Genomic DNA, 14,813 nt, shown 5'->3' on the forward strand with positions numbered 1-14,813 from the left:
GGCATCTCTGTGACGCGATATACAAGCGTCAAGCGGGACCCTAAGTAAGAATCGTACGCAGTTGTTGAGCGCAACCCGAAGAGAGTGTTCGAGTTCACCTGATGTATTAATCAGCACAGGAGCACAATAGTCGATAAAGAGGAGAAGCAAGGCAACACTTCACTGCTAGGCTTCATGAGTTGTCATTCATTCTTATACGATACATATAGCGCTGCCGCTACCTTTTTCTTTATCTGCAGAGCGGACTGCAACCACGATAGGGTACTGTCGAGAACCACCCCAAGATATTTGAATATTGGCACCAATTCAATGGCCGCAGCCCTCATTCTCAAAAGCGGAAGACCCCTAAGATACAGCGAATTGATAAAGCGTGAGCTGCCTAAGACCATCGCCTTGGTTTTTCCTACGTTCAAATGCAGCTTATTATTTAAAGATCAGCTCAGCACTCTATCAAAATCATCGCTAAGGCGGACAATATACTCGGCTACGTCGACCGGGCAACATTTGAGGTAGATAACCAGATCATCGACATAGAGTAAGTAGGAGCAGCTCCGCCAGCATATTAGCAGGTTGTTGATGAATAGCCAAAAGAGTAGGGGACCCAGGACGCTGTCCTGAGGAACTCCCGATCGCGTCTAATACCGATACGAGAGCTCGCCACCACCCCCACGAACTGATTGCACACGGCCGCTCAAGTGAGAATGGAACCACGCGAGCACGTCTGTTAAAAAGCTCAACCCCTGAAGCTTTTACGGTATCAGACGATGATCAATCGTATCGAAGGCTTTCGTAAAGTCGAAGAATGTGGAAACGGTAAGTTCGCGGTCATCTATCCATGACGCACGTAGTCAACAAACCTCAGGACAGTCGTCTGGGTCCCTGACCTTTGCCGGAAGCCTATTTGCCGCAGATCTAAGAGGTTGCGCGCTTGCAGAAACGAAAAAACTTGCTCAAACACCAGACGCTCGAGCAGTTTAGATCTAGCGCACAGCAGCGAAATAGGATGAAACTCCGAACACAGAAACTGGCAGTGTAACTTAGGAGGAGGGATAACAATAGAGAACTTCTAGAGCGACCGGCAGATATTGTCTTCAAGTGACGAATTAAACAGCCAAGTAATGATTGGCAGTAAGGTAGAAAAGGATGATCAAATCACCCCCAGGACGTTAAGAAGCCCAAATGTCTGACCGCGCAGAGGTCTAGCCACGTCTCAGATGTTTGGGTATGATGGATGGGCGGATACGGCACCACCTGCACCACCTTGGGAGCAAAGAAGCCCTTGAGGAGGCATCCTTGGAGGCAGAAAGAAGTTCTGCGTTGAACTCACCGAACACGAAAACGAACATGTAGCGTGGCAGGAACGCCACCAGTTCTCCTCCTAATAAGATTAAGAAACCGATCTTTGGTGGCCTATGGACGACCGCAACCAGAAACTTCGGACGCGAACCACATTCCGGCAAGGAGGAAATCTGACACGCCATCCCGGGCCAACCGAGACAATAAAGCCACGACATGTTCGCAAAACTAGTTGGCAAGAACAGCGCAAAACCGCCACCATGACGTCCTTTGCGATCAATCCAAAATACTCTGTATGAAGTAAGTGCGCTTTAGTCATCTACAACGCGTTCACTAAGCCACGTTTCGGTGACAGCAATTAGATGATAAGAGTGAAAACGGAAGAACTCGCAAAATTCATCAATGTGAGCTGAAGCAATCGTGCATTGCGACAGCAGGCAACGATCACAGTGAGGCGGCTAAGTTTTAGCGGACGCTTTTCAGCGAAGGTGTCTGTCAGAGTGGTAGCATTTGTACGTCGGTGGACAGCACGATTTGAATAGGTTTTAAGGCATCATTTTTTTTGACCGGGACTGCCTCGTCAGCGATCCATACGGCTTTGGACTGCAAGTTCGGAAACCGTTTCAGGATGTCATTACGCAGCTGATGCAGTTGCGCGGGTTGGCGATGGTTGACGTCGACCTCAGACTTCGGGTGCCACGTACTGATCTGGGAAGCGCATAAGTCCAGCTTGAGCCTTTTTGCAGCAATCAGCGCTTCACACCGCATTCTGGAAGACAGCTCAAGCAACATCGCGCGGGCATGAGATCGATCCAGGCCTAGTGCCATAGACGTTCGCTCTTTTTTTTAAAAGAGACATAGAGAGAGAAATAGATTGACTGATTGATGTTTGTTAGCTTTCTCAGTTATTTGCTTACATCGTTACATCTTAATCTTACGTCTATATTGCTCTTATTTAAATTTTAATTAATTGCCCACATATTTGAAAAAATATTTTTTGCTCCCGTCTCTACCATTTAATATTCAATTCTATCCCTCCGATGTTCTATTTCTTTTTTCCAACATGGACAATCTCTGTCATATGTTCAATGATCTGATTTCAGGTTTTTTTTTTTAAAGTTCCTGATTTTTTTTCACTATTAACACACTTTTTTGTCCCAGCTTGACATTCTTTCGTTGCATGTTGTTCTGTGCAATTTCGGCACGTTTCTTTTCTTTTACAATCTTTAGCGAAATAATAATACCCACCACTATACTTGAAAAATCTTAGAATCCCTACATAGTCTTGTACACTGCATATATTCCAGACTATTTTCAGCTTTTCTAACTGCAGAAATTTGTTTCTGGTCCCAGTATTCACCTCCGCTATCACAACCGTCTTTTTCGAATTATCCTTCGCCGCCTTATGTACTATCTTCCTTTCGATGGTGGTTTCCTCCAGTCCATTTTGGTCTACTATTTTTTCTGCGAAAAGCTTTGTTCATTTTTACAGTTTTCTCTGTCGATACCAAACATCTTCATCGTCAGTTTTCTTTTCTTCGGTGATTGTATTTCGTATTTTTCTCCCATATCTTTTACCACTTCTCACTTCAGATTTTCAGCTTGGGATTCGTTTTTGCACCCTACTACAACTGTTCCTTTCGTCACATTCTTCATTTTTGTGATCCCCACTCCTAATTTCGAGATATCAATTCTTTCGATATCTCTTTTCGTATTTTCACTTGAATTATTCTCTTCTCCATCCTTAGACTTAATGATTAACACCGATTATTGATTTTTTTTTCTATTATTTCACTCTAGCTCTTTTTTATTTGTCCTGTTCCCATGCTTGGCATCGGCATATTACTTAATACTTATTGCATCTCAGTTTCCACTGCTTCACTCATTATTGTTTCCAATTCATAAGATTTCCAGTGCTGAATTTCTACTCTTACTCTATTCACTTTTCTCTCTATTCACAGAGAGAGAGAGAGCGAGTGGGAGAGGGGGAGAGAAGGGAGGGGAAGAGGTGGGAGGGAGGGAGAGATTAGATTACAACTCATTTATTAATGCCGTAGCCTAGTTAGGCCATAGGGCAAATGAAAGAATACAGAGTAGGCACATAGAATTCAAATATGTATACAGAAGAGACCAAAGGAAAACAGAGAGAAGTAGCGATTTTTCCAACATAGGTAGTAGCAATGGCAATGGTGATGCACACTATTTAAAATGTATAATAAAAATGAATTAGAGAACTAATGCGAACATGAAAAATGATAGGTATGATGAGATGGTTTTACATAGGTGGGAAAATTCATTCAATGACTTAGCATATTAATTTAAAGAGGAGGAAAATGAGAAACAGCAATTTGCAGTACAATCAAATTCAGGTGTGAGGTTTCAAGACTCTCACGCTGTTTCGAGAGTAGATATCACTCTACAATACATGGGAGGACATAGTAAGTACGATAAATATAGACAGTGTAGTAAAGTGGCCAATACGAAAAATATGAGCAAAATGGCTAGCAGATAAACAGATAAGTTAAGAGTAGGTTTGCTATCACTGGGCATTGGATATAATCATGGACTCAGTCGTAAGCAGATGACTGAGGAACCTAGCATGAAATATATCCATAGATTCGAGAATAGGTATTACTTAAAAATAGACGGAGTGACATAATAAATACAGTAAATGGGCAAATGCAAGAGATATGGACAAAAATGACTAGCAGATAAAACAGGTAGATTACGAATAGGTAGGCTATCACTCAGCGTTGCGTATAGTTATGGACTCAGCTGCGAGCAGATGACTGAGAAGCCTAGTTTTGAATATATCCAGTGACGATGCTGATCTAATGGATAGTGGAAGACTATTCCATAAATATAGTGCAGAAAGAGCAAAGGAGTTTTGCAGGGTGGAGGTCCTATGAGTGGGAACAGCAAGGCATGAAACTGGGGTTGCAATCGCCAACCTGGACGATCGACAGATAGTAGGGTCCAGCTCAGGGAAAAATTCACGGAGGTAGGAAGGCACGGATGTCTGCAGGATCTGGAACAAGGATGCACCTAGAAACAAACGTCGACGATCATGCACTGACAGCCACCTCAGTTTCTGCCGGTAGGGTGTAATGTGGACGTCCCTTCTTAGATTGAAAATAAATCTTATACCAGAATTCATGATTCTTTGAAGTTTTAGATTCAGATAATTAGTAAGACCATGAAATACTAAACTACAATAATCGATGTGAGGCAGCAAGAGCGCAGAAACAAGAAGGGTTTTAATCTGTGGAGAGAGCAGGTCTCTGCGATAATTTATCTTATACAGTGTAACATGGACCGTCCTGGAGAAATTCGCTATTTTTGTGTTCCAGGAGAGGTCGTTGGATATAAAAACACCAAGATTTCGTACCGTTTCGACATATGGCACGGAGAGGCTGTTGATAACAATAGTCGGTAGATTTCTTAGGCGTAGTTGCTCAACATAGGCGGAGCTGCCGAGAATAATGGCCTTGGTCTTGCCGATGTTTAATTTCAAGCCGTTTCGCGATGCCCAATTTGAGACTGCGTCGGCATCGCTAGTAATTTTATCGATGGCTGACAGGACATCATCAGGTGGAATATGCAAGTAGATCTGCAGACCATCGGCAAAAACTACGTGCTTGGTGTGCAAGAAATCTTGAGCTATGTCATTAATAAAGATGAGAAAAAGTAGGGGCCCACGGGCTGAGTCCTGGGGCACTCCAGACAGATTTTGCAGAAAGCTAGATTGGGTATTATTAGGGTCTTGCTCCGCCTGTGTTCTGCCAGTTAGGTAGGAGTGAAACCATTTAATCGCCTCATTGGAAACACCATATCTCTTAAGTTTAGTTAATACTAAACAGTGATTGATACTGTCAAACGCCTTGCTAAAATCGAATAATAGCAGGATTGTGACATACCGGCTATCTGTCGCATTTCTAATATGATCGAGTACTTTAAGTAGCACTGTCTGGGTGCTGTGACTCTTCCTAAAGCCAGCCTGAAACGGGTCCAGAAGTGTAAATCGCTCCAGGTATAAGTTCAGCTGGTTTGCTACAGCCCTTTCAAAGACCTTGGAGAGGTGCGAAAGGTTTGCTACAGGTCTTGTGTCAGCCTCTGAACTTGGGGGTTCTACTTTACTGAGAGGAATTACATAAGCCCTCTTCCAGACATCCGGAAAAACACCAGCCTCTAATGAGACATTGAAGAGATGTGCTACGTAATGGACAAGTAACAGTAAATGATCTTTGATATAAGATAGTTGTATCCCGACAGGACTCCGGCCACGCGACTTTATAACATAGGATGATAGTAATGCTAGGACTTGATCATTTTGGATAAGAGAGAACGAAAATTGAGATTGAATATCCGGCTTCTGCAGCAGGATTTGTTGCAAATCATTTTGAGAGCATGACGGATGGACGCTTGTTACTGCAGTTTAATACGTGTTAAGTTGGTGGGCAGCGAAGTGGTGAAGTGGCGACGTGGATGTGGATTTTCCAAGAACAAGTCCTAGGCGCTCAAGCTCCGACCAGACGCTTGACATGTCGGTTAGATTTAACAGGCGACTTTTAAAATAAGTATTTTTGGCACTCTTTATTTCTAGCTTAATATCCCTTCGCAGAGTACGATACTGGTTCAAAATAGCTCTGGATTTTGTACGCTTAGCTAGGGTATAGAGCCTGCTTCTGGATTTGATACGTTGTTTGATCACGGGAGTGAACCAGCCGGCAGGGGGCTTCTTTATCTCTCTAGGAACTACCGGTGCATGACAATTTAGGGCATCCAGTATGGACTCACAAAGCACAGAGGCTAGCTCATTTGGGCAGACAGCTGACTCTAGCACAGGATTTGAGAGGTTATGCTTCAGGGTGTCACTGAGGGTCGAGACATCACAGTTTCCAAAGTCACGATATTTCTTGACATTTACTGCGGGCTGAGGGATGAATAGCTTGTAATTTAACTCAATTAGGTCATGGCCCGCTATAAGCGGAGTCTCAGTTTTGGTGAAGGACAGCAAATTTTCAGATGAGTCAATGATAGCCACATCCAGCCAGGACTCAGAATGAGATGTGTGGTGTGTATTGCCATGCGGTACAAGAAATAGTGAGTGACTAAAGATGAATTCATGAAGATACCTGGCCTCAAAGTTATCCGAGCTTAAATTACAGTTCAGGTCACCGGTTATAATTATATTTGTATAACTATGAGAAAAAGTTTCAAACTGAGTAAGAAAATCTTCCAGCAATGCCCCTTTCGGTCGGCGATAAATGGTAGAGAACAGGGCTTTATTACACTGGGATTTGATTTCTAAAATTAAAAATTCTGGGGAATTTGAAAATAGTGAAGGAGATGCGGCAAGGACCTTACACTCCAGAGATTTGTGGATGTAGACCCCAACCCCACCCTCAACCTTGCCAGATCTGTCGTTTCGGATGAAGCAGTAATTATCCATATGGACGAGTTGGTTTGGAATGTTGGTATGTAACCAAGTTTCCGAAACGGAAATTACATGATGAGTTTCATCGGCAAAGAATGTCCTTACTTCATCTATATGGCCAAGTAACGAGCTTGCGTTAGAAATTGCGATGTTCAACAGTTGAGCAGAGAAGGACGGCAATCGGTCGGTCACACCTGTGACCTCATTCGTGTGTCATTCAGCTCTTGTTAGGAGGTGTAGGTCAGCCTCAGAACGAATTATGATGGCCTGGTCTGCAGCGGCATCACGCTTAGCGTGAACGACGCCATTTCTGGTCCAGATATGGCTGTAGCCCATATCCCGTGCACGATCTTTAGTTTTGCCCAAAAGTTTCGCCAGGGAAGGCGAAAGTCGCTCATTTACGAAGACTGGGGAATGAGGATGATCTCCATTTAGGCCAAGCTCATCCGCATAGACGTGCCCTTTCGCGCGCTTTGCAGCCAGGATTTGATTTCGGAAACCCATTGATTTGAGTCGAGCTAAGATCGTCCGTGGCTTATCTAAATTTCGAGTGCTCTTGAGACGTACAATTTCGATAACATCAGTAGGGGAGACTGCAGTTGCAAGAAGAGTAGTCATTGACTGAAAAACATTTAGTAGATCTTCAGCCTCAAGTTCCGGGACTCCAAAGATCATTAGGTCGCTGTTCAAGGAGTTCTGTTCTACTTTGGATAGGCGGTCAGTAAGATCTATATTTAGAGATGTGAGTCGTGAGATCTCGGCATCCCGGTCTTCACGAGCTGTTTCCAGTTCGACTATTCGAACTGTAAGATCCTTTAATTTGTTGGTGAGTTCGGAGATAAGCGCAGTAGTGCTTATCGTCAGCGTAGTGAGCTGCGTGTTGATCTCCTCGACTTTTTCGGGCAATGCCAGTAGCCCATCAAGCTTTGCAGAACTGGCAGTTACCGCTGCCATGATAGCTTCGAGTGTCGTTGCCGGGGCGGTTGAGGAGTGACTTTGCAAACTCGATGTCGTAGCCAATGCAGGGAACATGACTGCCGAACTTCTTGGTGTTCCAGCAGTACCCATCCCAGCCGTAAGTGACGTGGTCACGCAAGACTTGCATTTGAGGAGTAGCTTGCCATTTGCAGTGGTTTTCGTAAAGATGGTACATCTTGGATGGTAGCGACCAAGGCATGCGAGGCAGACAGTGGGGTACTTGACTTCATTTTTGCAGCTTTTGCAGATAGTGGGTGAGCGTGGTGACTGCGTAGGGGTTGATTTACCACTCATGGTTGAGTCATCAAGCATTTGTAAATATAAATTAAGAGTTGCAGAGTATTTAGCAAGATATACACCCAACAGTCGCACATCCGACGATCACTCGAGGTCCAATGCACCACTCACGTGCCATACAATTGAACAAGCACAGAATTTAAAGTCACACCATCAGCTGTCAAACAGAGTATACCAGATCGCACCAAGCGACATACATACAGTACACATACGCGCCACACAGTTGCACACAAGCACGGAATTCAAAGTCACACCGTCAGTTGTTAAACAGAGTATGTCAGATCGTACCAAGCAGCATACATACAGCAAACATACGCGCCACACAGTTCCACACAAGCACGAAAATTAAAGTCATACGGTCAGCTGTTGTAAACAGAGTATGCCAAACCACGCTGAGCAACATACATACGGCACACATACAGGGCAAAGGTTTTGACTTGACCATCATGATGACAGACTGCCCATTTATCAGGCTATGAGAAGGATCTTTCACAAGCTCTCATTGTCAAACAATTTGTACTGATGCTACATTACCAAATTAAAGTGTGTTTAAAGGTCCGATCCTCGCTCTTTTGTGCATACGCAACAGTCGGCTGTCACAGCCATTGTATGGCAGATTCGTACTAGGCAACACACACACAATACACGTACCAGGCAACGGTGCCTGGTTTAGAAGTCACGATGACAGATTGACCGTTAACCACGATATTTGAAGAAAATCTATCACAAATTCTTAACCAGTGAAACAGGCATTGAATTTATAAATTTGGACACCAATCCTATGCCCACTGAAAGGCATTTCTTTTGCGCATACATTGCACCACAGTATAGATTTTTCAGATAATTTTTTCCATAAATAAACGAGAAAGAAACTCGAAGCCACACAACGTACGTCACTCTTCCAAGTCTCGCTAGAGAGAGAGAGGCCGGAAATACAAAATAGAGAATTATTTACTATCAAATTCATAGACACATATGATATCATAACATAATAAGGATCGTAGAAAACAACTCACATAATATGAACAACGCAATAAATAGAATAAATTAAAAAGAAAATAACAATGAAGCGAAGGAAGAATAAAATGAAAATAAAGTGATTGCAAATATATGAGTAAGTAGGCGAGCAAGCACTGTTAACAATAAATAGCGACTTACAGATATATCTCATTCAGTTAATAAACAAAGTTAAGCAGTTTGAGAGCAAGCAAGTAAGCAAGTCAGTAGAGGTAAGCAACAACAAATGCTTACACACAAATTATAATCTAACAGGTATCTTTCTCACTCAAATAACATAATATAAAAATGAGAATATGTTTATAATCAAAGAGAGAGAAAGAAAGAAAGAAAGAACATATTTTTATTGTACTAGGTTACACACATCCGCGGGTACAAAGAGAGAGAGAGAGAGAGAGAGAGAGAGAGAGAGAGAGAGAAGGAATAGAGAAATAGAGAGAGAAACGCACTGATCAAAGACTGGGATAATGAGTCCCCTGAGGGCTTACAAAAATACGGTTGTGGGAACAAAGGCTCTCATTACACGAAACTTACAAATACCTATAAAACGTTCGATAATGATTCACATAAATTAATTCAATTAAATAGCAACAGACGTGAACGAAAAACATAATAATTTATCATAGAAGAATTAAATGAAGATTGGAAATCTTGAGGTTATATCAGTGAATAAGTTTTGTAATTTGTGACAAGTTGGACAACTTGTGGCATAAAAAACAAAAAGAATAGTTGTGTATTGATTATACAAGTCTTGGGTTGATATTGCACGGTTCTTCGTGAAGTTGATGTTTTGAATAATTTTCTTTTGAAACGAATTAAAAGAAATTGTAACGGATCGATCGTAGGTAACCCTTAATTCATGTACCGATGTATATATGCATTCAATGTCAACTCAACCAAAAATATTCACCTCACCATTTTTGATTTACTTCAAAATTTCTTATACGGTTCTCCGATCTCAAAAAAAATGATACTAAATTTTTTTCAGATTTTTTCCGACACCGTCGATTTTGTATGATTATTCAAACCGTTTTTAAACCTCAAAAAATTCTCGAACAAGTTATCTTCCATTTGGCTCATTCTGACATGAGCCCATGATGGGGCGATTTTTTTCGATTTTTTTTCAGCACCTTAAAAGGCTCGAACAAACAAACCTCATGTTTGAACGTTCTGAAAATTCTTCAAAAATTCTTTGTTTTGTCCTAAATCTTTTTACGCAAAAACACAGAACTCATGGTAATTTTTGCGAATTTCGGGAACGTTGAAACATACTGTATTGTTTGATCAAGATGTTCAAAGTCCTAAAAAAATCGACCCATTGTGGACCGCTGTTAGACTGATTGGAATAAAAAATTAGATTCTTGGGAATTTTTTGAGACTTTGGATAAAATTCGTATTTTTAGATAGGTTTGAATAATCGTAAAAACGGCTATAGAAAAGAATGTGAAAAATTCAGGAGCGCTTTTCTGAGATCGGAGAATAGTATAAGAGATCCTGAAGCAAATCAAAACTGGTGAGGAAAAATCATTGGTTAAGTTAACATTGAATGCCCCGTTGGTCACGTGTTCCCCCTACGATGGGCAAAACGTTCGATTCATGTTCAATTTAGGTTAGCGACAGTGTAGGTAATGTAATGATCCGCTAACTCAAATTCACGCACAATGCGACGGTAGTGAACGAATGAAGCTCGGACTGTTTTGCTGTCAAAACATTGATTTACATAACCTCAAACAGTAGCAATGATTGAGAAAATCCAGATGCTTCGAAAATAACGTAGTTATCGTAACCTGTTGAACAGGTAATTACTGTATTTGTAAAAATTTTGTACGGAAATTAAATGTATTGAAAAATAATTTATCATTTTATTAGACCAATATTTTGATAACATAGCAATAGAGATATATTCTTTGCATGTATTTTTAAATTTTCCCCGGGTCGATTACACGGGTAATTTGTAGTAGTCCGCTGTTCACAATGCCTACCATCCACGATGCCCTGCATGCAATCCTTCAAGTGTATGATTTGCAGGAAAAACTTTGACGTTGGACTAAATGACCGTATTCCATCTCTGAGTCAGAAAGTGAAAGTGATCGTATTATTCGGTACTCGATCGCAGTTCGGTTCGGAATAATTCGACGACGGCCTATATTGAAATCTTTGCTAAATGGAACCACGTTTCTTGCCACGTCACCAAACTGAGCTAGGAAATATTAACAGGTTTCCACAATTAACTACTCTCTTTACACTGTAGAATCCCTTTTTCATTTATTTTCTTGAATAAGGTTAAAACGGTTTGTGACTTGAATAAAATTGATAAATCCGGTCTCTGTGTTTTAGAAGCACGAACCACCAATCCGATCACAAATATTTTATAATTAATGAATTTATAATTTTTTACGTAAAACTTTCAAATTCAGGCAGTCTCAGTTTTGGATTTAAACAAATTCATTTATTCAATCCTCAATTGATGAAGTGATTAAGGTGTAGGCTTGATTGTTATCAAACGGAGGACTCCAGGAGAACGCAATCGAGTGCCCAAATTTTCTCTTATAAAATTGATTCCATTAAACTTCGTTTTACTCGCATGCGCTCTAATCTGGTTGATTTTGTAATGATTACATAAAATTTATTTATTTTACAATAACGGATGAAGATCATTGTAATAATTGTTTTTTGATAAATTATTTCACCTTTATTTTTCTACCGAGTCGGTAATCACAGATCGTGAGATGTCGATTAGCCGATTAATTTTCTTTGTACCGATCGCATACCCAAGATCAATTTTAACCTTTCTACCAGTTAACCCAAACCATCGATTGCCATGATGCTCGCGATCCTCTAAGTACCTGGGTAGACAGTGATTATTGTCAATTCAGCAAAATGCTTCTGCCGTGCTTAGCTCATGTACAAATTAAGCAAGTGTTGTCATAAACGTACTGCGTCTCTCCGCGAAAGGGGGTGTTTCAAGAAGGATTCTCAGAATTTTAGAGCTGATGAGATACATGAAGCAACACCTCCCCTCTATTTTTCCCCATTTTATGACATCACACGAGCCCTGAAGCATAATATGCGAATCCAAAATATACTTCAGCCAAGATTCAGATACGGCTATGATGTCGAAGCTGTGCTGCTTGAAATATTCTTGAAATTCATCAATATGAGCTAGCAAAGATTTGGCATTCACCTGACCATTTGCTGAGTTTCAGCCACCATATGTAATTCTGAGCATTGGAGTATTGGCAGTTGCGAGACAATAAAATACTTCACCAAAAATAGCTACGTACTGCATTGAAGCCACTTGGGTAAAACGCAGTGAAGACTAAAGTTTGACAGCGCTTGCAAAGCGATTATACGAAATCATTGACGTTTGTGCAACGTCGCTTTTGTAACACTAGCGAAGTACGTTTAGTGGGTTGTCTAGGGTAGTGGTACTTGCTATAATGGGATTTCTTCGATTCTCTCGGATCTGATTACAGAACCGCTATCGCTTTAAGCACAAAGATCTTGCCTCCTCGGATCCAGAGATACTTGACAGCCTTGGCCTTTTTTTTTTGCTGCTGTGACAGCGGCGTGAATTTCGGCACAGTATAGCGGTAACGAACGATTAGTGACGGTACTGTTTCCTTTCCAACAAATATGTCCTGTGTTCAGTTAGACTTCGGCTTCATTTTTTGCGGTGATTACTGCATCATCGATCCGGCTGTCAATGAATATAAGCACGATAGGTCCCGAAGCGTTAGCTCTTTTATTTTATTGATACATATTCCTCACAGCAGTATCCGTTAGTGCAATTTGCAGCGCCTAGCAGACCCTTCGAATGACTCCAAGTGACTCCTCGCTCCTCATGGAGGAGATTTCGGTGATTTCTCAAATTCCAGCATGTGGGTCTGATGTGATTTCGTTTATTTTACGTTCCCAACTTTACGATCCTAGCCATCAAGAGGGCATTCTCCGATGACATTGCTTTAACCTGACAACTGACAGCTGACAACCTCGTTGTTGTTCGACATTTGTAAGCATTTTTGGTACCAACTTGAGACTTAAAAGGTAACCATCAAGCAACTTTTAAATAAAATTACATATAGAGTTGGTAACATCAACTATCTATAAGTCATATCACATGTCTGATTCTCCGCAAGTGAAAGTAGAGCCGAAATCTTTTAAGATGCTTCTTTCGCTGATCTTTCATTACTAGTAGAGCAACGACTGTTTCTGAGAAATTATAATGTCGACGGTTACCTCGAGTAGGCAAGGAGAGATTTGATTTCCCATTTCATATATTATGTACCTTCACTGTATCGAGATCAAGATATCTGCTTTGTAAGTACAATTTGTCTTAATTAATAGCGATGTATCACGCGGCCAGCAAAGTTTTGATTCAGACACTTTCCGAATTTAATTCGCCCTCATTTTACTACCCGAGGGAGATCTCCATCCTGTCCCTACGTTCTCTCTGAATTAGAATATTCAGAATTCATACAAAGTTACAGACTTCGGGGGGCCTGTTCTTTGCAAAATTCAATTACTAAATTCTTTATCCTTACGTGAAAGGTAAATAAAGTATTGCTGATTTGAATTTTATGAACTTTATTTTATCGCCAATCACTATCTGACATGCACCCTATGTTTTTGTATTTAGGGAGCCCAATTTCGAACAGATGAATCGAATATCTTTGTTTCATATAGCGGTTTTATAGTTTAAAGAGGGACATATTATCGCACAATCAATTCGATCTGAGATAATGTAACTTCTGGGAAGCCCGCTAAGCTACCATTTCTTCAAGTTGAAAGTGATTTTTCCCATGATGTGAAAAATTTCGAGTTTCACGGAGATAAATTTGAATGTATACTATTTAGCTTCGTTTCACTGGCTATTGCTTATACTCAAAGTATAAAAATTTGTTCTGAGTCTTGAAAACCGTGTGATGGGGAACAAATCGGAAAATTAATTTTTTTTTTTAATTTTGTGATTCAAAGAATCCATGGAACGATGTCTGGATTGTGGAGAGTCCTGAAGTGAGCATTGAGCACCAGCTTAGTTGCTGTCTTTTTAGCAGAATCCGTAAGTACATGACTTTGACACAAAACGCTTCTTGTTGTAATCCCTTCTTCCCGTCCTCAATCTTTCTTTGGAAAAGAGAGATAATATGGTGAGATGCTATAATAACCCCGAGAATGGAAAGTGCGGTTTTCTCTAAATTTCTATGTTTTAAGGTCTAGAGAATCACTTCCGACCATTTTCGATCGGTTCCGTAGTTTTTGGGTTATGTAAATAAAAAAAAAAATACAAAGATTAAAAATTTAGTTGATGATGTGTCATGAGCTTGAAATGCATCCGCGCAGGAAGTTCTAAGACTGGCCGATCAAAGGCAGTCGGATTTAGTTCTTCTTTATTAAAACTTCATTTGTTTTTTCTTTTTTTTTCAGTCAAATGATTTTCTGTATCACTCCTTGTTTCAGAGTTATTTGTCTAGTTTTTCCAGAATCGGACACCCTATATGTGGACTATCAAGCGAATGGTCTCCTCTCTCGTTAGAGGAAACCGCATAAAATGTTGATAGATCTGAGTTATATGGGATATTTCACACGAAACGGGACGGGTTTTACCGATGATCAGCGAATTGGACGTCTGGTCGGAATCTCGTTCCTTACTCTCTTGTGAAGAGTGTTCCATAGTTTTGGGTCCCAAAGAATTCTTGGCTTACCGCAAATCACAATTGAAGAAATTGCCCTTAGGGTCTACCCGATTCACTTCAAAATTTTACTGAAAATAATTGAAATTATGAAA

The 14,813-nt window shown here is 40.8% G+C and overlaps 2 protein-coding genes across 6 annotated transcripts in view; one reads left to right on the forward strand and one right to left on the reverse strand.

Moving 5' to 3' along the window:
- The window catches only part of LOC124212453 (zwei Ig domain protein zig-8), a 508,955-nt gene that overhangs the window by 256,721 nt on the left and 237,421 nt on the right, over nucleotides 1-14,813 (forward strand). For 2 of the 5 annotated variants that reach the window (XM_046612492.2, XM_046612494.2), the window contains exon 3: nucleotides 14,003-14,087. The exons of the other annotated variants lie outside the window; for them this stretch is intronic. The gene's annotated coding sequence lies outside the window, so the exon portion shown is untranslated. The remainder of the gene's footprint in view (nucleotides 1-14,002; nucleotides 14,088-14,813) is intronic. 5 annotated transcript variants of the gene reach the window in all.
- LOC138190506 (uncharacterized) lies at nucleotides 4,040-6,748 on the reverse strand. The gene is made up of 3 exons (XM_069133939.1): nucleotides 5,739-6,748; nucleotides 4,685-5,432; nucleotides 4,040-4,324 (listed from the first exon to the last, which is right to left on the reverse strand). The coding sequence occupies exons 1-3, from the start codon at nucleotides 6,746-6,748 to the stop codon at nucleotides 4,040-4,042; spliced, it is 2,043 nt and encodes a 680-aa protein (XP_068990040.1).

The sequence above is a fragment of the Neodiprion pinetum genome, chromosome 2, assembly GCF_021155775.2.
Source record: "Neodiprion pinetum isolate iyNeoPine1 chromosome 2, iyNeoPine1.2, whole genome shotgun sequence".
Taxonomy (NCBI): Eukaryota; Metazoa; Arthropoda; class Insecta; order Hymenoptera; family Diprionidae; genus Neodiprion; species Neodiprion pinetum.

Bases quoted from the DNA above. Each gene is read 5' to 3' on its own strand.
- LOC138190506 (XM_069133939.1), bottom strand. From the start codon at position 6,748: ATGGATAATTACTGCTTCATCCGAAACGACAGATCTGGCAAGGTTGAG. The intron at 5,433-5,738 runs GTATTAAACTGC...AATTCCTCTCAG, and splicing joins GCTGCCCACCAACTTAACAC to TAAAGTAGAACCCCCAAGTT. The intron at 4,325-4,684 runs GTACGAAATCTT...TCCTTGTTCCAG, and splicing joins CCGTGCCATATGTCGAAACG to ATCCTGCAGACATCCGTGCC.